Below are 26,532 nucleotides of genomic sequence, written 5' to 3'. Positions count from 1 at the left end.
GGCTATGTTGGTTTAGTTCTGATCATGAAACATAATGATACTTATGGACAAAGGCTTGTTAATGAAAGTGGTTCACAAAACAAATAGAGGAGTTTCATTTTAAATTTTTTATTGTCACACAAAAGAAGATACAGATGGAAGTAAAGACGCACTGCGACTGCAGATGAAGAGTCTCTCTGTAGGAGAAACTATGAACATCTCTTTTATTTTTGGCGTCTCTTAAGAAGAAATGGAGACTTTTTAAGACTCGAAGGTCATGGATTCCGCTTCTTTCCTTGTTGCATCGAATAGGACTGTCGATAGATACCTCTCCCCGAAACTCGGGAATATCGCCTGTAGAATAGTTCAGCAGATTTAGTTTTACATCAGCTTCAGAATGAAAATACTATGGACTTAAAAGTGAAACAGTGGCTTTGCTTGTTTCTTGTTTCTAGGTTTTGTTAGAGCTTTTTAGCTTTGGGGTGATACATAATAATATAACCAAAGAGCTTACCACAAACAGCTTCCCGGCGTTTTCCGGCTTCTTTGCAAGTTTGATTGCTGCAGCTGCTGCTGCACCAGATGATATTCCCACCTACAATTTTTAGCTTTTGTTGTTAGACAACCGTTTTTAATATGAAAGGAGAATCTGCTGCTAACCCGATACCATATGAACAACTGATCCTAGTGAAAGCCACATTTGTTTCTAGGTTTTGAATCTTAATGGTCTCAACTTATCTAAGTAAAGATCAAGGGACAAAAAGGAATTTGTAGCATCGCACAGAATTGTGATCAAGGTAAAGCTCATTCATTGTGAAATGTGAAATACTTACAAGAAGACCTTCCTTAAGAGCAAGTTGTCTTGCCATGTCGATGGATTCATCACTTGAAACCTATAGAAAGCAAAGGTGGAGGGAGGCAAGTCAGAAATGTAGCTCTCTCAAATCCAATGTGTTTTGTTATTAGTGAAATAAAATTGGAAAGATGTCTTACCTGAACAACTTCATCAATAATATCAACATTCAATACACTTGGTATAAAGCCAGCTCCTATCCCTTGAATTTTGTGAGGGCCTTAATCATGTTCAGCAAACAACAGGTGTTAGTCAACTCCAAGATACAAACAATGAAACATTGAGGCAGACCGAAAAACGAGTAACATGCATGATTAGAGTTGAAAACGGAGTGGAGGAACCAAAATCACCTGGCTTCCCACCGGATAGAATAGCACTTTCAACTGGCTCAACTCCATACAGCTGACAGAAGAGGAAACAAAATGAAAAACCGTGCAAAGACACACCACTTAGATGACAAGGCCAATTGTATCAGAGGATGGAACTCTCACCTTTACGTTTGCATTCTGTTCTTTAAGATACTTCCCAGCACCTGTAATGGTACCACCGGTACCAATCCCAGACACAAAGCCATCGATCTTTCCATCAGTGCCTTTCCATATTTCAGGTCCAGTAGTCTCATAGTGAATCTGCATTGGAGAGTAAAAGTTCATCAACTTAAAAGTTCAAAAACAGTCAAACCAGACAGAACTACTAATGAATTAAGTATTGTACCTTTGGGTTGGCAGGGTTCTCGAACTGTTGGAGGATGTAACCATTTGGTGTTTTGGCCAAAATTTCTTCCGCCTTTGCAATAGCTCCTTTCATGCCCTTAGCTGGGTCAGTCAAAACCAACTCAACTCCAAAAGCTAAGAGAATGATTCTTCTCTCGATACTCATTGAAGCTGGCATTGTAATAATAAGCTTGTAGCCCTTGGCAGCAGCTGTAAATGCTAATCCAACACCGGTGTTTCCACTTGTTGGCTCAATCAGCACACTCTACAGAACAAACTAAAAAGTTAAAAACAATCGAAAACCAAAAAAAAAACCTCAACATAAAATAGTGGGTTTGGAGAATTAACCTCTCCTGGTTTGATAAGACCCTGTTTCTCCGCATCAGAAATCATGCTAAAACCAATCCTGCAAGAAGAAACAAGGTTTACACAAAAACCGAAACGAGGAAACATAGCATAGTTCAGTACTAAAAGAAGAAACCTGTCTTTGACGCTTGAGCAAGGTTCCATCATCTCAAGCTTAGCAGCAACACGACCAACACATCCTTCAGCCACTTTGTTCAAATACACCAATGGAGTGTTCCCAATCAACTGAAGAAAAAAGTAAAACAGAATCAGTCAAATACATGAACATGGAACAAAAACGCAACTCCTTCGAATCTGAAGAGTGAAGATGAAGAAGAACTTACTTCAGTCACATCTTTAGCAATTCTACACGCCATGATTCAAGCAAGCTTCACTGCTTAATTCACAAAAGAGAAAAGACCAAAAAGGAATAAATCATCCGAATCAATTAACAAAAACACCAGATGTATAAACACCAATCCAGTTTGTTCAATACTCAAATCACTAGATTCTCAACAACGGAGTAAGCTTAATCCGATACAATTAGCCGATCAAAACAAAAATATAAATCGAAATCGGTAGAGGTGTATATAAGCAAGCAAATCGAAAAGTATGGGACGAAGAAGACGATGATGATACCTGAGTGTGAAAAAGTCAACAGTTTGACCAGAATCCGTTGTTATGAAGAAAATGGAGAGAATCGTATCGTATCGTATGGACTTGAAAACCTCGAATGGGATGATGATTATGGGTTATGATGAAGACGACTTTTTTTACAGGTGTCATTCACATGTTTCCGATTTTATAAAACGCGGTGGTTGGTCACCAAAATCTTCTTCCCGGTTATTTCCGGTTTTAACTCTCCCACCTGGACATTCGGTTATGTTCTATTTAAATCGGTTCACATTTTTTTAGTTTCGGGTTTTCGGATTCGGTTCAATTTATTTTTTTGTTCGATTCAGTTAGAACAAAATACTATAATAATTTTTTTACTAATATTATAAAACTTAAGTATATTCTAAATATGATTTTCTATATAGCTTTTGCTAGAAAATTTTGCTATGATATTTTAGTATATTTTAAAGAGAAATATCATAAAATAGCATTAAAACAAGTTTTATGGATAACTATAACACACATTCCATAAATTTTCAAAAATAGCATTTGAAACATTAAAATATTTAAAATTAATTTTTAGATTTTTTTTTTTTTTTTATGTTTGGGTTCTCAATTTCACATTTAGGATATAGTTTTGAGGTGTAGGGTTTAGTATTTTGAATTTTGAATTTTATTTTGAAAGATTTATTTTGAAATATAGTTTCATTTTTGGAATTTTAGAGATGTTGTGCTAAATTTGGAAAATAAACTTGTTTTGGTGCTATTTTTGAGAATCTCCCTATTTTAAATATGTTTTGAAATAGCCAGTTTTATTCTGTTTAAATTTATGTTGTCATTCAATCAAAATAGTCATATAATTTATCTTTTTACTTTGAAATGACTATTTATAATTTAACAATCAAAATAGTAATATAAACTATAAAATAGTAGTATAAATTAATTTTATTGAAAACATATATATTCAGTTAGTTAAAAATAACAAAATAGTAGAAAAATATGAAATTGCAATGGTGCTTTTATATATTCATCTTCTTACATGAAAATATATGTATATAGAATCAATTATTAAGATTAATTATTCTAAATTTTAACTTTCTCGTGTGTCAACTCACATGCCGCTTACCTAGTAAAATTAAGAAATATACATCAAGATTGATAAATTTTTTGCAATAAAAAGCAAAATTTTAGTGTCTTTTTATAGGTAAAACATTTAATAATATATTTGATAAAAAAAAAACATTTAATAGTGTATGCCAGAAGGACGACAAAATGCTAGCAACACATCTATGTTGTAATTATGAGGAGTTAACTAGTTCGAGATGTGAAAAAATATTCTATCCCAAACTTTTTTATTCTTTTTGTCAACAACATAATCAGTTCAAAGAACTAATTGGATAGAGAAATTGAATTATAAACTATTTTAGGTAATATTAGTAGTTTAAATCTATCGATCTCATCATTATGTTTTTTTGGTACGAGTAATCATTCGAGACAATTGGTAATATGAATATAATATATAAGTAGTTGAGATAAAAAATATAGATATGTATATAAATTAAATAAATAATATTGATAATCCTACTCCATTAATGGTATCAAATATATATATTTCCTATATTATCATTATTATACTGATATAATTTTATTTGTATATCAAAATTCTAAAATATAATTTGAAATATACGATTTTATTTATAGTTTTATTTTGTACAATCTATGTTTGTAATTCAATCCAAACAGTAATATAACATGTATAATCTCTAATTTGTTCATTTTCTATAGTTTTTCAATCTGATGTGCTAAATTTTTAGTCTCTTACTAATTTCAGTCTGATAAAAAATTGTATACAAAGAAATAAAATCTCTTACTAATTTTTTGGGATCTTTTATAGTAACTAAATAAAAATATTCTCTTACTATTTTTTTTTTAAATATATATAGCATTTGAATCATGAGCATAATAATTTCTTGGATCATAGATTACGAGAAAAATATAGTCAATGAAATTATTCATTTTTTTTATTTCTCATCATCTCTTCATCAATATTTCCATTAATATAATCAATTTTAGTTTTATATATATGAGAAATTTTACTCTAAAACTTATCAAGTATTTTGTTGTTAGATTTATTAAAATTCGTTTAGTTTTTATTTTTGCATAACCTAATGTTTACCCCATAACTATCTAGATCCATAAAGTAAATACAAATACACCCTGGAATAAGAAATCGATGAATTTACAATGTTCTATTGACCTTGAGTAAAAAAACCAATTCTTTTTCTTTAACACAAAACCAATTTTATTATTAAACAAAAAATCAATTGGTTATTAAGAAAAATATATGTACATATAAAAGTCTGCATATTAGTAAAATATTATAATGAAATTCCTTATATCTGCACCTAATCGATAATTTCCTGATTTCTAAAGCATATCCAACCTTTTTTTTTTTCCTTCAATAATATTATTGATTATTAATTTTTTCGGCAAAATAAAATAATGATTTCTAATTTTTCTTGAAATTTAGAATTTTCTATTTTAAATTGAGCTAAAATTCATAGATCTTTATTTTCGAGTTAAAACCCTTAAAATCCAAATTATATTGGAGGAGGACGAGCTTCGATGAAAATCTTAAATCTCAATGGCTTAATATTTCTGGATTAAGGTTCGGTAAAATACTATTCACGACTGGTATATTCTAAACCATGCATGGGTGAAAAAACGATTTAAGAGGAATTCCGGTTTGATGTGTAGTTCGGTTCGGTTCTTATGCAGACCGCTATCCAGAATAAATCATCAACGTTATCTGAAGTTATCTCCGTAGAGACCACAAATAGTTCATCACTCTCACTCAACGCAAGAACTCTTTTGTCTCTGTCTCTCATGGCGACTCTTCCTCTCTCTCAAACTTCCACAATCTCTCTTTGTAAACCTTATCTCTCCAAACCTTTTTCAATCCCACTCCGTAACGCCACACTCTCAGCAACAACAAATCGCCGGAACTTTCTCAGCTCCGCCGGAAGGATCGTGGCTCGGTCATATAAAGTGGTGGTGGAGCACGACGGCAAAACGACGGAATTGGAGGTTGAACCGGACGAGACGATTCTATCTAAGGCTATTGACTCAGGCCTTGATGTCCCCTACGACTGCAACCTCGGCGTTTGTATGACTTGTCCGGCTAAGCTTGTGACGGAACGGTGGATCAGAGCGGTGGGATGCTGAGTGATGATGTGGTGGAACGTGGTTACGCGCTTCTATGTGCTTCGTATCCAACTTCTGATTGTCACATTAAGATGATCCCTGAAGAAGAGCTCTTGTCTCTCCAGCTCGCCACTGCCAACGACTAATCAATCCATCTTCTTGATTGAATTCGGTCCTTTTTGGTGTTGTTTTTGTAACGAATCTTTGCTAGAGAGACTTTGAAATCTTGAATTTTCAAACAAGAAAATGGTTTTTTTTTTTTTTTTTAAACATTGCAATTTGGATGGATAAGGGGAAATAAAGTGATGTACATTTGTATCAGACATAACATAATCCATAGTTACAAGTTTTGCCTTTGATTCCTCGAGTCCATTATACGAAATTGCAAAATGAATAGTACAAGTTTAGGCCTAAACGCCTTATCCAAGTAGAGTCTAACAGCATAAGGGACTACTCCATTTATATTGCCAGAGAGAAGGTAGCAAATGAATCAAGGCGAAGACATGTAACAAACAGAGCATTTCTGATTAAAGAGGAATCTATCTTTAAGTACTGAACTAATAGTTTGTTGATTGAAACATTAGGAAAGTAAAGAGATTATATGTATAGTTCAAATTAATAAACACACAAGAGGGTAGAATACTACTAATTCAGAGCCAGAGAGAGTGGGAGTGTTAAGCTACAAATTTCAGGATTGAAAGAAAGAGAGATTACAATAAACGACGTAGAGACAAAACGTAGACACAGAGACACCAAGGGATCAGTGGTTGGTTACTTACCATCTTCTTTTTTTCCTTTGTCATTGTCTAATCAGTAGTAAGCATGCTGAATATGGTGGTGCTGGTGGTGCGGGTGAGGATGGTAAACTGGAGGGGGTGGAGCAGCCACCGTACTGCAGTATGTACCATATGCTACAGGATAACTGATTGGAGAAGCTTGATACGATCCATGAACCACCTCAGGTGAGTATTGGTATGGAGGGCTCCTGTTGTTGTAGATGGTAGGTGGGGATGTGGTGTATGCTGGTACACCATACTGAGGAGAGTGGCTTGGGGATCTGATGAATGTTGGTGGGGGAGGTGGGAAGGAGGAGACATATGCGTTTGTGATACGCCCTGCTTTCGCTGGTGGCATTGGACCGTTGTAGCTTGCTCGGGTTCTCTTGTTGGCGGGAATGGCTGCTGGCTTTCTCTTCTCTGTTTTGGTCTTCTCTAGCTGATCCAACCGTTTCTTGAGATTCTCGGGAGGGAATTCTTCCTCGAGTTTGTATTCTTCTATGCATTTTAAGACTGCTCTGAGTGCTGATTGCTCCTTGCGCGCCACAAGATGCTAGGAAAATATTAACAACTTGTCAGAAGGTTTACACATTTCTAAGAGAGTCCACGGAAGAAACAGTTTACAAAAACCTCTGCAACGGATCCAGAAAAGAAAAAACTTGAAACTGATTTCAGATAAACACAAATGAAGGCAAGTACCGCAGATCGGCCAGGATTGTTAGAATCCTCTGTGATTAAAGCTGTTGCTTTCTTGGCATCCCTCAGATAAGCTTTGAGCAAAGGAACAGGAGGGAACTTGTGTACAAGACCAACTTCAAAAGTGAAGTGAACCGCATCAAGCTGTTGTCCCCTGATGATTAACTCTTCAATCATATCTGTGTAAAACCATAACAACCCAAAACCATCACTCTCCATTGCAGATAATACTCACAAGTTCTCATGAAACAATATCATAAGCTTCCATAAAGTTGAACATTATGTACTAAACAAGAAGTAGCAAAGAAAAGTTACCAGGCATTTGGTCACCCAAACCAACAGAAACAGCAAGCTTAGGCATCTGTTTCCGCCAAGCTGAACCAACCACAAGCTTCCTGTAAAGAGCAAGATCATCCTTCTTCACAATTCCAAAAGTCACAAGATGCTGCAGAAACGTATGAACATCAGGTGTTTTCACATTCTCTATCCCTCCTCTCTCTTCCAAGCTCGCCTTCCACGTCTCAGCAATCTCCTTAGCTTTCTCCTTAACGCTCGGAGTTACAAGCAGCCTCGACTTCCCCATCACTGGATCAACCATAACTGGAATCAAACTCTCCAAAATCACCACACAAGCCCATCCAAAATCATTGCTCACTTTCTCACCACCGCCTCTTTTATCAGCCGGAAAAACCTCAGATACAGCCTCGAGCACTAACTTCGGCGGATCCACACAATCCACCAACGCCGCCGGAATCTGCGACCGGAGATTCTCCAATTCCTTCTTCCTCGCAATCACAAAACCCCAGAATCCTCTCGCGTCCATCTTCAAACAAATCGATTTCAGCGCCGCCGATAGAATCCCTTCGCCGTCGCCGTCGTCAACCTCTCCAGTATCATCATTATTATCATTCGCCGTCGCAGTATCACCACCGTCTCTAGCTTTCTCCAGGGATTCCAACGCGGCTCTAGCTCGTTCCTCGACTTTCCCCGACGCGATCTCGACGCTGTGGTCTATAGTGACCTCACGATGCTTAAGCAATTCAATGGAAGTCTGAGTCTGATTATCTAAAGTTTCAATCATCTGTTTCAGAGCTTCAGATTTCTTCATCAGGCTCTGCTCCATCGAAGTGAAATGTTCAGAGAGCTCTTTCCACAGAAGATTACAGCTCGTCATCAGTGACGCCTGCTTCTGAAACTCAAAGAAACTCGGCTGAGCTGACTCAACCAACTCGCCTGGATCGGGGGACGACTCCATCTCCGGTTAATCGGACGGTGAAGAGACTCAAAACTCAAAAAGTTCGGTTCGATTTTAGCAGAGAAGAAGAGGAATGGTTAAACAAAGTGAAGAAGAAGGGGACTGAGAAAACCTAAAAATAGCAAAAGTAGAAGAATGATGACGTGGATAAGTGAGAAGAGCGACACGTGTTATGGCGTCTGTAACTAATACTATGACAGCCATCTAGAGTGCGTGCGTACTTTAATGACGGCAGCAGCAGTAGCCAGCCACTATACATTCCTGATTGGTTGTTGTTGCTATCGTGAACGGAGGAGAATGCGTAGGATTAGAGGCTTCTGTTGATGATGTGTATGGATGGGTTAGGTCTAGCCGTTTAGGTCTTTGGATTTTCGGTTTGGATTGGTTCGAGTAATTTGGATTTCAAATTTTTAGGGTTGGAATGTTTAAAATCCGATTAGAATTTAAATGTTTTTCGGATTGGACCATAAGTTAAGTTTAGTTTGGATCTTGATTATATTGTAAATCTAACTTATCTAAACTTAGTTAGAGTCATTAGACTCAAATATGTGTATGTATTGCTTGGGTTTAGCTACACATAAATCATATTCTACATACAATCGATCGGGTTTTATTGAGTAAACGAAACCGTGTCAAACCGGGTTTTTGGATCGGTTCGAATTGAATTTTTGGGAGTCGGTTTTTTTCCCTTGCTGGTGACGTTTAGAAAAGGTGTGCTAAACCGGAATTGTTTTGTCGGTTAACGTATCAGTTTAGGTGGAACCAAAAAAAAAAAAAAGGAAAAAAGAGAGGGAGAAAGAAGTAGGGCAGACCCACTGACCACCACATGCGTTGAGTCAGAAGACAGTGAAGCATTGCCGGCATAAATGTATGCAAAATTGTACTTTACGATATTTTTAATCTTGTGTAAAACGTATAATAGTATAGAAGAGAATGTTGTTGTTGGTATTATTATTCCAAGAATTAAATTTGTACGTATGGAGAAGACAACTTGTAAAATGGTGTAATGAAATAGGCATGCGCTTGAAGTTTGTTGGACCCAACTAGTACGTGATGTTTAAGTAATCACACACACAAAAATAAAACCTTTTTACACTAATTATAAGTGTGTTTACATAATAGTACATCATTACATTAGTAGTAATTTGATAACATTTATTATAGAACCAAAAAATTCCGAGCCAAACTCAGTTAGATAACATTTGATAACATTTACATAGTAATCTTTTTATTATAGAACTAAAAAGATTTCATCTCTCATTTTTTAATGGCGAACTGCTGGTTCCCCATGGAACGTTCTTCCGGCCAGACTCCTCCCTCAACTCCGGTTGAGAGTAGATCAACCCGTCCCCCCCCCTTCCCCCCAGACTCTCCTGACCGTTTACCCCTCCCCTCCTTCTCGGATTTCCCTCCCCTTTCCCCCCTTTCTCCTATTTCTCCCTCTTCAATCTTCCCACTAGTCAACCAATCCACTTTTGCAGACATGGAGAGAACCATACTAGCTCTCCCTGCTCATCATAAATCTACACCTGTGGTAGTGAATCCTCAGGCGCAAGCAATCCTCAACTCCTACTACAAAAGTATGGGTCAAAACCCTAGATCTGCACAAACTGGTACTGTAGCAGAGGGCAAAACTGTAGCTCAGACTGACGGGCTTCTTGGTACTCCGCCACCAAAGATTGCTCGCCATTACATTAGCTACTCGAATTCCTCAACGGGCTCTCTCCCAGGAGGAGTGTCTACTCAAACTCAATCTCTCTCGTCTACAGTTCCAGTACCTCCTGCTGTTGAGAACTTAAATTGCCCGCTTGCAAGTCAAACGGTTACTACCACTTCTGCTTCTGAGCTAAGCGAAACTATCTCCATACCTATTGCTACTGTCCCTGCCCCATCGCCTCTTGTAACCACCCCCTTGCCTCCCACTGCTACCCCGCATCCTTCTGACCCCTCTGTTAGTGTCCCTGTTAGTGTTCCTGCTGAAACCCTTGACCCATCTGCTAATATACAGCAAAAGGCTAAGGATCCAGCTTCACAAACATTAGCACAGAAACTCAAGAGTGTAGCTGATAGATCACTCACCCGGCTAGCCCCAATAGATTATTCTACTACTGGGAAACCTCGAGTAAGTATCCCTGACTCTGTGTTTCAAGAAGGTGCATATATTCATAAGGACTTCATTGTGGGTAAATTCAAAGGCCGACTCCCCACCTACAAGCACATCCAGAGTGTGTTAAGTCATATTTGGGGGCGTGGAAAACGACTTGAGATTCATCTCAACCACTCTAGTAATTCCATGTTAGTGCGTGTGCCTAATGAATACCTGAGAACAAAAATTCTTGAGAAAAAGATGTGGTATGTCGGAGAGTGTATGTTTCTTGTTGCTCAGTGGGACTCCTCTGGGGGTGAATCAACTGACCTTGATGCTATCCCCATATGGGCCCATCTTAAGAACATGCCGTTTGACCTGATGCACCGCAAAGGTATTAGTTTAGTGGCTGGTCTAGTTGGAGAGCCAAAAGAAATGGACGAATTTATCAAGAACCTGGTTAGTTTGTCTGTTGCTCATGTTAAAGTAGAAAGGAATCTAAATGAGCCCTTACCTTCATCAGTAGAAGTTGTCCGGGACAATGGTGAAGTGATTACCATCGAAGTTGAATATCCATGGGTCCCGCCTACCTGCTCTCACTGTCACGAGATAGGGCATGTCGTCAAGTTCTGTCCCTTGGTAACTCCCTCCTGGACACAAAAGAAACAGCCAATATTAAAAGAAGTGTCAAAAAAAACTGAGTTTGCTAGCAAGGGTAAAGGAAAGCTCACTGAAGTCCCTGTCTCCTCTGTCAACACTGCGGGTACTTCTGCAATTTCTCCCCCTACTACCAATCTGCACCCTTCACCTCTTGATGTGCCTACCTCACCTAAGCCTTCCACTCCAAAGCATAAGTCACAAAAAATCTCCTGTCCACCTGTTTTACCCACCCCAGCTATAACCGTTTCTAATCCTTATGCTGTTCTCTCTCAAGTGTTACCCGTTTCTTCTGTACCATTGCCTAATCCCTTACCTGAATCCATCACTCCAATTTCATCTAATCCCCTACACTCTTCTTCCAATCCTCAAACCACTTCTCACACAATCCCCTCAAACCCTTCCCCCGGTACTTCTCCATCTGATATGGTAATAGACTCCCCCACTCCTAAACCCACTGACTCCTCTTCTGAGGCTAAGTCTCCTACCCGAGGGGGACTTCCTCTATCTCATTAACCCCTAACCCTTCCCTATGTATATAAAACCTTTTTGTTGGAATATCCGAGGTCTTAATGACAAGGATAAACATCGGCCTTTTGCTACTTGGCTTGCTATTAATAAGCCTACTTTTGGTGCCCTACTCGAAACCCATATAAAAGAAACAAATTTGAACCAAGTTATGAACCTTGCATGTCTAGGATGGAACGATACATCTAATCACGCCTCTGATGAGAATGGTCGAATAGTTGTTATCTGGAAAGCTCCAGCTTCAGTGTCCGTGTTGCACCAGTCCAAGCATTTGCTCACCTGTGAAGTATCTATCCAAGGAGGTCACCGTTTTTGTTTTACGGCCATATACGCACCTAATCTAAGTGATGAAAGAACTGACCTTTGGTGTGAGCTTCTTAGTCTCCATCAGGATATGATGTTGGATGCCGCTCCTTGGGTCCTGTTTGGAGATTTTAACCAAATCACCCACCCTGCAGAGCACTCAAACCCAACTGTTGATCATCTTACCTCACGCATGTTGGAGCTACGAGATTGTCTCCTGCAACTTGAACTGTTTGATCTGCGTTTTCAAGGTCCCCTTTTTACCTGGACAAATAAAAACCCTCTTAACCCGATTGCCATAAAGTTAGACCGTGTGTTAGTAAACAATGTCTGGCTCTCTCTTTACCCGGATAGTGTCGTATCCTTCCTTGCGCCTGATATCTCTGACCATTCCCCTAGTCTCTTAAACCTCTTCGCCCCTCTCCCATCTGATGGTACCAAGCCTTTCAAATTCTTCAATTTCTTAACCAAGCACCCGAAATTCCTTTCTACGGTTGAATCTTCTTGGAATCTGGCTGGAAGCATAACTCCTCAGGAACCCTGTTTGTCAACATTGAGTGCAACACAAAAATCACTAAAAAGAGATCTCAAAACACTTTCGAGAGAGAATTTCTCAGATATTCAGAACCGTGTGAGAGAGACTAACAGTTTGTTACACTCTGTGCAGGTTCATGCCCTCACAAATCCATCAGCAGACCTGTTCCAGCAAGAAAAGCTTCTTCATTCTCAATGGGAATTCTTAAGGAGTATAGAAGAGTCATATTTCAGGCAAAGATCAAGAATAAACTGGCTAAAAGAGGGAGACCTGAACACCACTTACTTTCACCGGATTATGCAGATAAGGAATGCTTTTAACGCAATCAGATCATTTACCACTCCTACTGGCTCCATTGTTGATGATCCTCTTGAGATGTCCCTGATGGCAGTGAATCATTTCAAATCTATTCTTGCTCCAGTACTCTTGCGATCAGTCAACACTCCACCTTCTTGGTTTCGTAGTATTATCTCCTATAGATGTTCCCCTGAAACAAAACAGACAATGATCAAACTACCAACCGAGGAAGAGATCAAACGGGCACTATTTAAACTAAATGCCAATAAGGCACCAGGACCGGATGGCTTCACCTCAGGTTTTTACAAGGCTGCGTGGGGGATACTAGGACAGGATGTTATTGCCAGCATTCTCAGATTCTTCCAAACAGGCTTCCTCCCGTCTGCAATTAATGCCACCATACTCGCCTTAATCCCAAAAAAGCCAGGAGCTGCGCTTGTGTCTGATTTTCGCCCCATATTATGCCTCAACACTTTGTACAAGGTTGTTTCTAAGTTGCTCGTTGCTAGACTGAAACCTATCCTCCCTGATCTGGTGCAAAAAAATCAAACAGCTTTCATCAAAGGTAGACTCCTTGTGGAGAATACCCTCCTAGCAGCTGAGATAGTTAATGGTTATCATACACAGACTGGTCCAAAACGAATAACATTGCGAAGGCCTTTGATACAGTCAGATGGGAATTTATTTTTGGCTGTTTGAGAGGGATTGAGGTGCCTGAGCTCTACCTGCGGTGGCTTAAAGCCTGTGTATGCACACCTTCCTTCTCGGTTGGATTCAATGGTCATGTTCATGGTTACTTCAAAGGGCAAAGGGGACTACGCCAAGGAGATCCGCTTTCACCCTACCTATTTGTGTTAGCTATGAATTGTCTATCTGTCTGCTTGGATAAAGCGGCTGAAGAGGGTAAAATTCACTATCATAAACGTTGTGAAGAAATTAAATTGACACACTTGTGCTTTGCAGATGACTTACTGATTTTCATAGATGGCTCGGACTCATCAGTGAAGAATGTCCTCCAAGTGCTGAAAGAATTTGAAGAAGCTTCAGGGTTGGCGATAAGCCTCCCAAAGACTAGCTTCTACACGTCTGGTCTCTCTCAGCCTGAAATAGACCAAATTGTTACCACTACTGGAATAAGTCATGGTCAGCTCCCAATAAGATACCTGGGGCTACCTCTGTATACTAAAAAACTTACCCTTCTTGACTGTGCTCCATTGCTTCAACATGTCAAAAGACGCTTTAATGCCTGGTCTACAAAATCCCTCTCTTTCGCAGGACGGCTCCAAATGTTAAATTCTGTCATCGCGGGGATATCAAATTTCTGGTGTTCAGCCTTTGTCCTGCCAAAGCAGTGTATAAAACAGTTAAACTCACTCTCAAGCGCTTTCTTATGGAAGGGTATGATAGAAGGTCATCACTCATCCCGTGTGGCATGGGAAACAGTCATACGGGACAAAAAAGAAGGAGGACTAGGTGTGAGAGACTTACTCTCTTGGAACACATCATGCATGATCAAGCTAGTCTGGTTACTCTTCTTCAGATCCGGATCGGTTTGGGTGGCTTGGTTTCGAAGGGTGGTTCTCTCTGATGATATGAGCTCATTTTGGACCCGCAAATCTAGTAACCGTTTCTCCTGGTTAACGAACAAGTTACTAAAAGTCAGAGAAGTTGTTTACCCTTGGATCAGAGTAAAACTAGGAAATGGTAAAACAACACAATTCTGGACAGACAATTGGAGCAAGTTAGGTAAGATGATGACTTATCTTCAAAGCGATGGACTCTATCAGACTGGCATCCGTCGGGGAACTCGTTTAGCTGATCTTTGGAGTCGCGGCAATTGGAACCTTCCACCTGCAAGATCGGAAGCACAGGTCAGCTTACACATAGAACTCTCAACGATCTCTTTAAACGAAGAAGAAGAAGATTCTTACAGGTGGTGGATTGGCGACCATCACAAGGACCGTCATAACACAGGCTCTATCTGTACTGCTCTTCGAATGACCTATCCCACTGTTCCTTGGCATAGTATCATTTGGTTCTCAGGAGGAATCCCGAAGCACAAGTTTTTATCCTGGTTGTTTGTGTTGAATCGATGTCCTACAAGGGACCGCTTACTGAGTTGGGGACTACCAGTGGATTCTCAGTGCCTTCTATGTGCCTCCATGCCTGAATCTAGAGATCACATCTTCTTTGAGTGTCCTTTTAGCTGGTCGATATGGTCGGAAATTGCTCGAAGATGCGCCTTTGCTCCGTCAACCTCTTGGTCCCAGACTCTTCACTCTCTCTCGCAGTATCGAGGTACTCGTGTGGCAAAGAAATTGCTTCTGATTGCTTGGCAGGCTGTTGTTTATGTGATTTGGACTGAGCGGAACCACCATCTTCATCGAAACTCTTTCAAATCGGCTGATCTTCTACTTCGCCAGATTGACTGCACTGTCCGCAACAGAGCTTCGAACTTTCGTGACAACAACCCGGATCTTTCTCTATCTCTGCTTCATCTCTGGTTCTCTAGGGAAGCCACGGCGACAAGAACAGCGACAAGAACAGCGTAAAAAACCCTAATCGCATAAGTGATCTCCTCACTTCGACTTCTCTCTCTATGACGTTTCAAATGATTTACTGAGGCTGGTATGGGCGGTTTGAATGCCCAACCATAAAACTGGTACTCTCCTAACTATTGGTTCATTTCTAAGTGGTTCACTACTGGTTCATTACTGGCTCTGGTTCATTACTGGTTCACCTTTGTTTCTCTTTGTGGTTCTGTAATTGGGCTTACGTTTGGGCCTTGTAAACTTTTTTATTTCCCCTTTAATTTAATTTGAAAGCCTTTTAACAAAAAAAAAAAACTCAGTTAGAGAGGTGTGTCATGTGTGGTCATATATAGCCTCCAAATCACATGTAAATTTTTGAAATCCAAAAACATGTTTTATATTATGTTACAGATTTTGTTCAACTCTTTCATTTAAAAAAAAAAAAATAGTTGGAATATACGTATGTGAAAAGTTTAAGTAGTTTTTGTCATCTAATCTAAAATGGCCAACCATAGTTAAATATAATTATCGTATTAGATAGATTTAAGGACTTGGATCTTTTCAACTTATGAGGTGAACTTGTAAACCACTCACTAGTTAGGTAGAAGAACATACCATAACTATCGTCTTACGTTCACAAATTAAAACCTAAAAGAAGAACAATTTCCATATCACACAGTATTGGACCACAACACTGAATAAACCCTATTATGGAAAAGTCTATATATATTTTTAACAACGGATGAGGATATACTAATGAAATTATTGCTTTTAGTTACTTACAAAAGATTGCAACAATAGATAGAATAAAGCAAATGAAACGAAATACATTGCACTTTTTGGATAATGGGAGTTGACAACTATAATAATTGATTGTTTTGGAGTAAACGTGATTAGTATTTTCCCCGGCCGGCATGTTGAAACAGGAATGACTGGGAAAGTGAGATTAATGTAGAAACTGAGGTTTCTCACAATGAATTTGTTTAGAAGGGAAACAAATTCAATAACAATCTCTTGAAGGATTTAGATCAAAGTAAGCAAGAAAAGAGGAAATGAAATCTCTTGAGAAACAAGTTAGGTTTTGCTCAAGAACAAAGAAGAATTTAGGATTTTGTATTAATGATTCGATGATCTTACAATGCGAGGATTGCCCTCTATTTATAGGTATTCAAAGATCTACAGAATATATTCGAATATACCGGATATATTGACTTTCTTAACTGGATGGCGAGTTAATAAGGAAAGTCTTTCCTTTCTTGCTAGGTCAGCCGCTGGGCGAGTTGAAGTGCTGAATTCGTCTCCTCGTCCATGGGCCTTTCAGTGTTACTGGGCCTTCAGAGATGAAGTCCAAATCTAGGCCGAATTCCCAGTTTAGATAACCGGTTCTTTAACGGGTCTAGATCGGTATGTTGGGGGTGCTAATTCCCGCACCAACAATTAAGATGATTCAAATTCACAAGTGAGAGATATAATGATTTAAAGTCGTGCAGAGTATGCAGCGATTTGACATTAATCTTATAGTAGTAACATGATTAAGACACTCTGACACTGTATAAGCTTAAAGCTTTTAATCATTTTGTATGTAAAAATTTATATGTCCAACGTCCTAATTGTCAATGATGGTCATAATATCATAATATATGATAAACCAAAACATTCATGATTCATAACACTTCTTCCTGTCTTTTTTATCTTGAACTACTAAAATATGAAACCATAATTATACCATTTCAGGCCATCTATTTGAAGATATATGAAAAATGGTCTAAAACATTAAAAATGGATAATATTATTTAACAACTTGGGAGAGATAGAGAAATCAAAAGGTGAAACATCTTTTCTTCTTTTTTTTTTGTTCGATGCATGCAACACAGGGTAAAAACTACTTCTTATTTGATTAATATTTTTCATACTAATCCATAGTCACCAACACAGATATATGAAGCTTTGAGTGCAAAATAACAATTATTTAAGACTTATATAGCCCATGACTAAGTTAACCACCAATTAACAACCAATCTAAAGGCAAACCATTCGCACAAGATACTCTTCCCTACCACTTTCTTTACTCTAGAAAACAACCATAGAAATCTGAATAGCTCTTTTGCATGTGACTTAAAGATAGCAAAAGGAGATGCCATTGGCTGGCTAATAAAATCAGTCACCACTTTGCGAGTAGGGTAAAGAAAAGGGGAAAAAGCACAAGAAGCTAAAAACATATATATCACCAAATCTATCAAGTTTCTAAAAGCATCAAGAGCATTATCTTAAAAATTTCAAGGATTATGTTCAATATATGAGAATCATATATAGCCTACTTCATATCAAATGTTTAATTAAGTTGTAAGTTTTAGGCCATGAAAAAATCGACTTTGTCCAAATCTATGACCGTAGCAAGATAACTATAGAGGCTAATCTATTCACAACCTTCACCCAATTTTTATGTTTTCTATGTCGTTTCAGCCTCGATCACATTTCAGCCTTTCTTTTTTTACAACACAAACTGCAAATGTGAGAAGCTTCAACTTCAAGTACCAATTATTATAGATGACGTATGGCTATGGGGTCCGAAGAAGTAAATCATATTAGATTCACACATTTAATTTCAGATGTGCTTGGATTAACATGTTTAAAGAAACCCGTGATACGAGTAGGTGTAACACACTGAGTAACTAACTTTTCATCAAACAATAAAGATGCATACAAGCAGGAAACAAGGGAAAGAACTGGCAAAAGTATTCGCATTTAGCCCAAAGATTCAAAAGATAGGTTCTCAATTCCGACATTCAATAGATTATCGGCTACTAAGTTGCTTCATCTTACTTTCGCGGTTCATCCATATTTGAAGCAACAACATACAAGAACACAATATATGAATTCCAAAGGTCGCCTCTCAAATCCTCACATAAACTAACTATAATATCAGTTCTTGGCTCCTGCAAACTCATCTGAATGCAAGAAAGTAGATAAAATCACAGCAAAAGCTCCAATCATAATATACTTTAAAGAGTAATTCGTGCATTCATCACAAAAGCATGGATGATGGAGTCAGAAGCATACCTTTGCAACACTTATCATTAGATAATCAAACTGTTACGGCTACAGCTTGTTCAATGATGAAGGAATCGAATCTGTCAAAGCACATGACTAGACCACAAGAATCTCCCACCAACATATCCTCTTTTGTCCTCTCCAATACAATCTCTGTACACCAAACCTCTGCCGGACACTCTTTAAGGTCGACAAACAGAATAGCGAGTCGTCCACCATGATTCACCATAGTACAACTTTCAGACGCCTCAGGTGAATCTTCACGACCCAACACGAGACTCCAAACCATCAAAAATTGGATCATATATATACAACTATTTTGTCCGGGGAATGAAAAAACATGTAAAAGATGTTATCAATGACGCAAAACCCCATCATCTCGGGTAACACCAACATCAAGTCTCTTCCAATTCTAGGATCGTAAACAAAACTAGTCTTATGACATCTGCCGTAAATCTTACCATTCAGCACAACAATACTACTGCCCGCTTCCTCGTGCGGGTCTAGGTCTACATTACAAAGACTCGGAAAAGACTCCCAAGTTTGCGTTTTGAAATTGAAAACCTCGACCCTATTGATAGACTGAGTGTGTAAGGGACGAGTGAAATCGCCGGGTAGTAACATCTCGGGACGCGTGCGAAGTAATTCACAGCGATTTCATCAGGAAGTAGTACCAGAGGCGAAGAAGAAGACCCTGAAGCCGGTTCATTTAGTTTCTTCTGTGACGGTTCTAAGCATTATTCTAGGAGATTAATCATCTAAAGAAATCCCAAAAGACTAAAAAAGACTATTAAGACTCGCAACCAGAAGACTCTATCAAAATGACTAAAGTCAATTATTTAACAAGACATGTTTGCAGACTGCAGAGCTTTCATGATATGATCATGAACCTATAAAATACGAAGATATTAATACCAAAACCGAAAAACCGAAAACTTTCAACTCAGATTACGACTGGCTGGCAGATTACTAGATTAATGTCAAGAAAGAAGAATAATCTGAAATAACCAATTAATTAGCTATAGATAAAAATCATCACTCTGCACCTAAAGATCAACAAAGAACTCACATGTATTATGTGTTAAAAGTAGTCTCCAACAACAAAATACAAATTAACGCTGGACTGTTTCTTCCCAAAAGCTAATCTTAAATACATAAACCTTTTGCAAATGAGCAATGATCCAGCACTAGCAGGTTTGACACTGTAAAATAAGACAACTGATCCTTGCTCAAGAACTCCCATCAGTATACTGAAACTTTTGTTTTCACCGCCTCTTACGACCGTGACAAGACTCCTTTTGAACTGCAAATATGCAGTAAACCTAAAACGTTAGACTTGTTTTCTCAGCCATATTTTGCTTCTTTCCAATACTGAATGATGCCAAGGATTTTTCTGTTTTTGTTATATGATGAAACTTGGCATCTTGCAAATAATATTGGAAGATGAATGAGAGGTATCATGTAATGTGTATGTGAGTGCCTTTTTCTGAGGTAAGAATTTGAAAAAAGATTAGTTTTGCATTTAAGAATTAAAGCCAAACCTTGGTATTGTCCCACCGCGACGTGGATCAGACTCTGTTGCTTGTCGGAGAGCCCTAGCAAAGGCCTTAAAGGTCGCTTCTATTATATGGTGAGAGTTTCTACCGGCAAGCTGTCATAACAAATTGAAAAAAGAGATTATATATAGTCCGAAGAAATAAACAAAGTCTGCCGGCACATTATATAGAAAAGACTTATGAAACATAAAAGATAGGAATCGTACCTGTCGGATGTGAAGTGTCATACCAGAAGTATTCACCAATGACTGGAAGAAATGCTCCACCAACTAAAATAGGAGAAGATTCATTTAGTGAACAGTGATTCAACAAACCAAGAACCAAAAAAAAACACAAATTAGAAAAATCCTGAAACTGCATGGACCTGAGTGTCGTATGTTCCTACTCTCTGAGTTGGAATCTCTAAGTTGTAACCAAGATATGGTCGACCTGATAAATCCTACCAAATTCCAGGAACTCCAAATTACTGAAAGAAAACAAAAAAACTAGATAGCTGCAACACCATATGTTCAAAGATTTGTATTATACCAGGGAAACATGAATAAGTGCTTCATCAAGAGGAGCTGTAAAATCGCCAAAACGGTTGATCCCTTTCCGCTCCCCAAGCGCATTTAACAAAGCCTGACCAGACACACACACAACAACAAAAAATAGCAATCACAAAGAATGCTACTAACTTATCAAACTTACTATATAGAAGACAAAGAGAAAAAGCAGTTAAGTAGTAAACTGTTCCAATGGCAAGAGCAACATCTTCATTAGTATGATGATCGTCAATATGAGTATCACCAGTAGCTCTTACATGTACATCGAACAAGCCATGTGAAGCAAGTTGCTAAACACAAAGAATCCACAAACACACATTTTATCAAATCACAAATATGAAATTGAAAATGTTAAAAAAAGCAATCAAATAGGAGTTGTTACACTAACATCTAACATATGATCAAGGAAAGGGATCCCAGTGGAGCTATCAGCAACTCCATTACCATCCAAATTGATCTTTACAGATACATTTGTTTCCTTTGTTTCTCTCTTCACTTCACCTATTCTACCTGCTGCTCATCGACAACCAACAACACAAGAGTCAAAAAAANAAAAAAAAAAAAAAAAAAAAAAAAAATCAGAAAAATGAATAGTGAGATTTGAGATTCTTCTACCTGATTCGATTGGAGAAGATGTAGTAATCGCCGGAAAACCGTTATCTCCGGGAGGAGGAGGAGAAGCGGAGGAGATAGATGGAAGAGGACGGTGAGAATAAGGTTCCATCCGTAGGAATCGAGGAGAAGGAGAGGAAGAAGAAGCGATTGATGTTCGTCGAGGAAGTAAAAACCTAAAGCCGAGATGTGGTCTGAGAAGCTGAGCCGGCGAAGATGTGAGCTCCATTGGTACAAGAAAGACAAGTGTGTGTGAGAGACCCACTTGATTTTTCCTACTGTAGAAACCAATAACGACGTCGTATAACATTATGTTGTAGCCAGATAGAGAGTGATAGAAATGAAGGTATAATTGCCTTTGCTCTAGTAGCTTGTCTGGTCTGCGAAGGCATTTGCAAATGCAACGCGTGACGCGTTCGATGCTTCAAGAGCAAAGGCATTGATGGAAACAGAGAGGGAGTATATTATTATTAATTTATATAGAGGTTTTACTGTATAAATCTCATCATATGAGGTATTCTTAAATACCTTTTTTTTTTTCATTCCATTAGTAAANAAAAAAAAAAAAAAAAAAAAAAAAAAAAAAAAATTTTACCCTGGCTCTTGTAGGGTTTGTCTATATGTGCACAAGTATGAATTGGTATGATAATTACATAAGTGAAACAATGTTAGTTTGCCTTTTCTCTTGTAGCGTGGTTGGTCTCCGAAATCACTTTAAAGTGCAACGTGTGACGTGTTCGATGCTTCGAGCAAAGGCATTGAGAGAGAGAGAGATGGTGATAAACTGATAATCAGTGATGCTTCTATAAATTCTTAACTCGACCAAATCATATGACGTATTCTAAAATACCTTTTTTTTTTTTTCTTTCCCTCTAAATCTACAAGGTGACTTATAAATGGTTAAATTGATGGAAACGTTGCTTTATATATCGAAATAATATTTGCTTTGGCTCTCGTAGCTTGACTGGTCTGCGAAGGCACTTTAATGTGCAACGCATGACGGGTTCGATGCTCGAGCAAGGCATTGAGAGAGATAGAAAGAGAGATCAAATATATATATAGATAAAATAATAATAACCGTTTGACGGCTAAATCATATGAGGTATTCTAAAATACCTCTTTTCACTTTTCTTTCCCAAACAACAAAATTAAAGAAATTAATTTACGTGATGGTGGCTGAATTTTCTCAAAAGTATATGTGGAAGTGAACAACAGAAAACAAATTATTCTATTCTGCCAAATATCAAAAATTTTACCTCATTCCACTATTATCATTTAGTTAGGTTTATAGATAGATTTGAAACAAAGTTTCTTATGTCTTCTTGGGAGAAAATGCAACGATTAAAATGCTTCATAAAAAACCAAATTATATACAAATGAATGATTTAAATGCTCTAAGAATTAAGAAGCAGATTTTCATCGGAAGATGATGGTGGACAAACAAAGAGGAAGAAACGAGATGATAACACATAAGTAAGAGAGAGCAAAAAAACTCACCGTCGTGAAGCTTGGCGGCGAGAGCAGGACATGTACGATATAATATATATATATACATAAAACATATATAAACATATTTATTAACAAATTCTATTCGAAAAAGCGATTATGGTGTTTGTAGTAGACACCAATGCTTACGAGGACAGATCAACAATCTAACTCTGTTTCATTGCGTTTCCAGAGAATCATCATCGCCTGATCCATAGACATCTTCGTTTCCATTTTCACCAGTTTGTGAAGGAGAGCGGATAATGTGATCTAAGAAAGCCATGTCGCTGTTCCGTTGAGGAGGAGACTCTACTAAATTATCTTCTTCATCTTCTCCAACAAAAGCACTAAAGACAGGTTTTGCAGTCTATCTGCTTTTCCATATCTGATGATGTCCACCATCAGCGCGTTGGTGTCTGTAGACATGCCGAGTTCCAACGAACGACATCTCAGCTAGACGGTTACCATGAAATCTAAACCAAATGGTAAATGTCGTTAATACCCTGTAGATCTAACAGGAAAAACATGCATCAAAACCAATAAACAAAATTCTTAAAAGTGCATAAGATAAGCATTCACAAGCTAAATATTTCTTGACACCATGATTGAAACTGAAAAAGGAAACTAAAAAAAGATTATCAGGAGAGGAATAAAACAACCCTGGTGTAGTTAAAAGTTAACGACATTTCAGCTCAATAGAGTTTACATATGTTTGAATCTTATCCGTTCATTTAGCTATAAGTATTGTTCTAAAACCTGTTTATACTAAGCACCACATAAACCATTGCACCTTTATAAATTAGCATTGACTTGTCAAAATTAACCAAAACAATAAATATATACAGCAAAATCAGCATACCTGTATGTCTAGGCATCTTTGTTGGAAAGTTGAGGGACATCTATCACATCAAACTAAATCACCTCCATCTCCAAAAACACCACAAGCATCGTCATTTGGATCATCAACAATTACATCGACCGAGCAAAAACCAATGTGCCGAGTACCCTTTTGCTTATCACATGCATCTATTTGGCATTGAAGAAGAGAGATCCCAGAATTCAAAAATATGTCCTGAAATGGCTGCCTTCCAGCGTGTATCTCAGACTTAGAAACTGAAAGAATTTTACTACAACAACCACAGTGAATCCCGTCTTCTTGTTATCCAAGCCTCAAGCATGACGCGTAACCGTCTTTGGTTCATATACATCACCTTTTCGCTCAACTGTATGGTTCCACTATCAATCAGCCAAGCCAATACCGTCTGTTTTCAGATCTGGGTACAAAGCCATCACTCTCTAAATTATCTCCCCTGATTGCACGCCGTACCGACAGTGTACTCCTACCATGTTTGCTATTTATCCCTCCGTCCACACGGTGAGAGGAGCAACCAGTTGATTCTTCAATTTAATAATGCAAAGGGCTTTCACCTTTTGAAGTTGTACCTCGTGAACTATCTCTGCTACTGACCTCATCCTTCACTGACATGACATTTCGCTGTTCTTTTTGAACATACCTGTCATCATTTCCAACTTCATTTTTAACAGGAAAGAAATTTCTTACAAAAGTCGCTTTTCCATCATTATCACTGGCAGATTGCTCTTCCCTCTTCATATCTATTTCAATCCTTCTTTTTGTTTTCCTAGTTAACTGACTGAGTATCTCATCTGATATCAGAATAAATGAGGAACTCTCTTCACAAGGCTTGGGAACTTTTTCTCCAGTATTTAACTGCTTCAGAAGTGCTTCATAAGCCTTGATAATAGACCAGTATGCTGTTCCCCTGGGGCTTATATAAACTGCATCTAGGTAGTCTCTGTTTCTCCTAGGTCTATAGTCAATCGTCCACCCTGCTTCCAGTAACATTTCCCTAATTCGCTCTCGTAGTCTTTGTTTTTCTGTGCCTGAACCACGCCTAATCATTCCATCTCTGATTTTTGAAGAAGTTGACGCTTCAGGTAAAGTCTTTTCTCCTCCAGTGCTTGACATCTGAGAGGGCTTATGTGGTTGTATTATTCTCTTCTGCACGCGCCCCAAGCTATCAGTACTATCTTCAAAATCTTGGTCATGTCCCTTACCCTTCATGGTTAACGTCGTAGGCAAAATTAACCCATTTGACTGTATTCTGACAGGGGGAAGCAGTTTCGGAAAACTTTCAGTTTTTAGAATGGTTGGCGAGTTGATGGCAACACGTATTTTACCAGTCTCTTGAATCTTTGAGCCATATTGAGTTTGTTCAGCTTTCGCATTTTGCATTAACCCTCCTCCTATATTATTCTGCTTGTTCACCATCACCTTAAGGACACCATTTTTGCCCTGCATCCTGATTGGTCCATCAAAAATCATGTCACGCTTGTACTTCTTCTGCAACAATAAAGGATGAGTAGTTTTACTTCCGTTTCCACTCACCTTACACCTGTTTCTATAACTTTGATTAGCAAAACCTACGTTCCCTGATCCATCTATACATGGTTTTCTTCTCTTCTCAACATCTAAATCTTTTCGACTACAATCAGCTCCGTATTCCCTATCATTACCAAATCGAGTAGACCCCAAATAAGCTTTTTGATCAATATCAACTCTGCTACCATCGAAGGACCTCCTCATCCCTATTGCCAGTAATTCATCTTCCTCATCCTCGTCCTCATCATCATCTAATATTTGCCTATTCCTCTCCTTCCACTCTCTACTCTTCCCCACAACACGATCATCCCCAAAACGACTCTCTTCTACATTACGAAAGTGGCGCATATGATGAGGGATGGTGGCAAGTTTATCGCTAGACTCAGAGTCACTCATAACCATCCTAGACTTTTTATTACACTCCCAATTCGGACGAGTCTCAGAAAACGAACAAATCCTACCAACACCATCATCGTTCTTCTTCACAATCAAGCAACCAGATGAACTTCGTTTCTTAATCAATACCCCTGGAGATTCACCAGATCTCCTTCCACCTCTCTCCATATATACACAACTCCCTAAATTTCCCCCAAATTCAGCAAAAATTCCGAAATGCAATCACCGTAGACCATGAAATATCTAACGTCGATGAACCCTAAGAACGCCAGATCTAAATCGATATGCAAATATCACCTCGATGAAAGGCAAATCGTGACAGCGACGCGACAATGGATGGCTCCTCCGATCAGCTAACATGGATTACTCCGGCGGTGGTGGAGGTGGGCGGAGATGTAATTTTCCTGGCCCCCAAGAACAAAAAAAATTGAAAGAAAGAGATGAGCGAAGTTTTTTCACACGGCCTAATAAAGTAAAAATAATGTCGACAAAAAAACAACATAACATTATTATTGTAAATAAGAATATTTATTGTTTTGTTCAATTTAAATTTTAATTGTAATTATAAATGTGTGCTTAAATTTTGTTTCCCTCCAAATCTCGTTGGACGACGCTAATCTCTTCGGGAACTTTGGTACCTACGTTAAGACGTGTCAAGATCTGAGAGCTATTTCCCGATAATGGAGAATGACGTGTCAAGATCTCAACGGATCTCACATGTTTTAATTTGCATAATTTTTTTCTGTCAACTCATCATGTATACAAGACAAAAACTTCCTCCAAAAAAAAAAGCAACAAATTTTGTGAAAATACATATGTGAAACTTGTAAGGTATATTAATCTGCACACACTTATAAGTTATAACTGAAAACTTAAAAAATAATCTTACTTATTTTTTAATTAATTATCTCTCCTCTCACTCAATTAATGCCTGAAATACTTTTTTAATACATACTCACGAACAAAAATAATAACAAGATAAAAATATAAATTTAACAGCAAAAATTAACATTGTTCATTCGCCGTCCATAACATCATTTATCACTAGATAAGTCAAATTATATCACGATAACTTTTAAACTATATGGTAAACTCATCTTTAATGTGTTATTA

The 26,532-nt window shown here is 38.1% G+C and overlaps 4 protein-coding genes and 2 pseudogenes across 7 annotated transcripts; 1 reads left to right on the top strand and 5 right to left on the bottom strand.

The window, feature by feature from the left end:
* On the bottom strand, positions 42–2,666 carry LOC104732143 (cysteine synthase 1-like). 2 transcript variants are annotated; one of them, XM_010451672.1, is made up of 11 exons: positions 2,530–2,666; positions 2,235–2,287; positions 2,027–2,136; positions 1,894–1,951; positions 1,547–1,810; positions 1,324–1,461; positions 1,183–1,234; positions 973–1,052; positions 813–872; positions 494–574; positions 42–333 (listed from the first exon to the last, which is right to left on the bottom strand). In XM_010451672.1, the coding sequence occupies exons 2-11, from the start codon at positions 2,265–2,267 to the stop codon at positions 241–243; spliced, it is 969 nt and encodes a 322-aa protein (XP_010449974.1). In that variant the 5' UTR covers positions 2,268–2,287; positions 2,530–2,666; the 3' UTR covers positions 42–240. The 2 variants fall into 2 exon arrangements, with proteins under 2 accessions (XP_010449974.1, XP_019089708.1); XM_019234163.1 differs by having other exon boundaries at positions 2,235–2,284.
* Positions 5,327–6,073, top strand: LOC104732142 (annotated as a pseudogene).
* Positions 6,260–8,539, bottom strand: LOC104732141 (FRIGIDA-like protein 4b). The gene is made up of 3 exons (XM_010451671.2): positions 7,497–8,539; positions 7,185–7,360; positions 6,260–7,038 (listed from the first exon to the last, which is right to left on the bottom strand). The coding sequence occupies exons 1-3, from the start codon at positions 8,434–8,436 to the stop codon at positions 6,520–6,522; spliced, it is 1,635 nt and encodes a 544-aa protein (XP_010449973.1). The 5' UTR covers positions 8,437–8,539; the 3' UTR covers positions 6,260–6,519.
* LOC109127878 lies at positions 18,025–19,387 on the bottom strand (annotated as a pseudogene).
* Positions 19,480–21,627, bottom strand: LOC104732140 (imidazoleglycerol-phosphate dehydratase 2, chloroplastic). Of its 2 annotated transcripts, none has more exons than XM_019233392.1 (8): positions 21,141–21,627; positions 20,914–21,038; positions 20,783–20,815; positions 20,509–20,601; positions 20,345–20,419; positions 20,187–20,249; positions 19,966–20,075; positions 19,480–19,727 (listed from the first exon to the last, which is right to left on the bottom strand). In XM_019233392.1, the coding sequence occupies exons 1-8, from the start codon at positions 21,445–21,447 to the stop codon at positions 19,700–19,702; spliced, it is 834 nt and encodes a 277-aa protein (XP_019088937.1). In that variant the 5' UTR covers positions 21,448–21,627; the 3' UTR covers positions 19,480–19,699. The 2 variants fall into 2 exon arrangements, with proteins under 2 accessions (XP_019088937.1, XP_010449972.1); XM_010451670.2 differs by having other exon boundaries at positions 20,711–20,815; positions 21,141–21,623.
* Positions 22,471–25,892, bottom strand: LOC104733640. Of its 2 annotated transcripts, none has more exons than XM_019233309.1 (2): positions 23,482–25,892; positions 22,471–23,133 (listed from the first exon to the last, which is right to left on the bottom strand). In XM_019233309.1, exon 1 carries the CDS (start codon positions 25,585–25,587, stop codon positions 24,028–24,030), a length of 1,560 nt encoding a protein of 519 aa, XP_019088854.1. In that variant the 5' UTR covers positions 25,588–25,892; the 3' UTR covers positions 22,471–23,133; positions 23,482–24,027. The 2 variants fall into 2 exon arrangements, with proteins under 2 accessions (XP_019088854.1, XP_019088853.1); XM_019233308.1 differs by having other exon boundaries at positions 22,471–23,095.

This window comes from Camelina sativa, chromosome 12 (assembly GCF_000633955.1).
Source record: "Camelina sativa cultivar DH55 chromosome 12, Cs, whole genome shotgun sequence".
In the NCBI taxonomy this organism is placed as follows: domain Eukaryota; kingdom Viridiplantae; phylum Streptophyta; class Magnoliopsida; order Brassicales; family Brassicaceae; genus Camelina; species Camelina sativa.
The sequence above is the reverse complement of the archived record's forward strand: the minus strand, read 5'-3'. Positions and strand labels throughout refer to the sequence as shown.

Excerpts from the sequence above, each read along its gene's own strand:
- LOC104732143 (XM_010451672.1), bottom strand. The coding sequence starts at position 2,267 with ATGGCGTGTAGAATTGCTAAAGATGTGACTGAA. Across the intron at positions 1,235-1,323 it reads AACAGAATGCAAACGTAAAG|CTGTATGGAGTTGAGCCAGT; the intron begins GTGAGAGTTCCA and ends CTCTTCTGTCAG. Across the intron at positions 873-972 it reads TTATTGATGAAGTTGTTCAG|GTTTCAAGTGATGAATCCAT; the intron begins GTAAGACATCTT and ends TGCTTTCTATAG.
- LOC104732141 (XM_010451671.2), bottom strand. The coding sequence starts at position 8,436 with ATGGAGTCGTCCCCCGATCCAGGCGAGTTGGTTGAGTCAGCTCAGCCG. Across the intron at positions 7,361-7,496 it reads TTTGGGTGACCAAATGCCTG|ATATGATTGAAGAGTTAATC; the intron begins GTAACTTTTCTT and ends GGTTTTACACAG. Across the intron at positions 7,039-7,184 it reads ACAATCCTGGCCGATCTGCG|CATCTTGTGGCGCGCAAGGA; the intron begins GTACTTGCCTTC and ends ATATTTTCCTAG.
- LOC104732140 (XM_010451670.2), bottom strand. The coding sequence starts at position 21,447 with ATGTTATACGACGTCGTTATTGGTTTCTACAGTAGGAAAAATCAAGTG. Across the intron at positions 20,420-20,508 it reads CACTTATTCATGTTTCCCTG|GATTTATCAGGTCGACCATA; the intron begins GTATAATACAAA and ends GGAATTTGGTAG. Across the intron at positions 19,728-19,965 it reads CGCGGTGGGACAATACCAAG|TTCAAAAGGAGTCTTGTCAC; the intron begins GTTTGGCTTTAA and ends GCATATTTGCAG.
- LOC104733640 (XM_019233309.1), bottom strand. The coding sequence starts at position 25,587 with ATGGAGAGAGGTGGAAGGAGATCTGGTGAATCTCCAGGGGTATTGATT.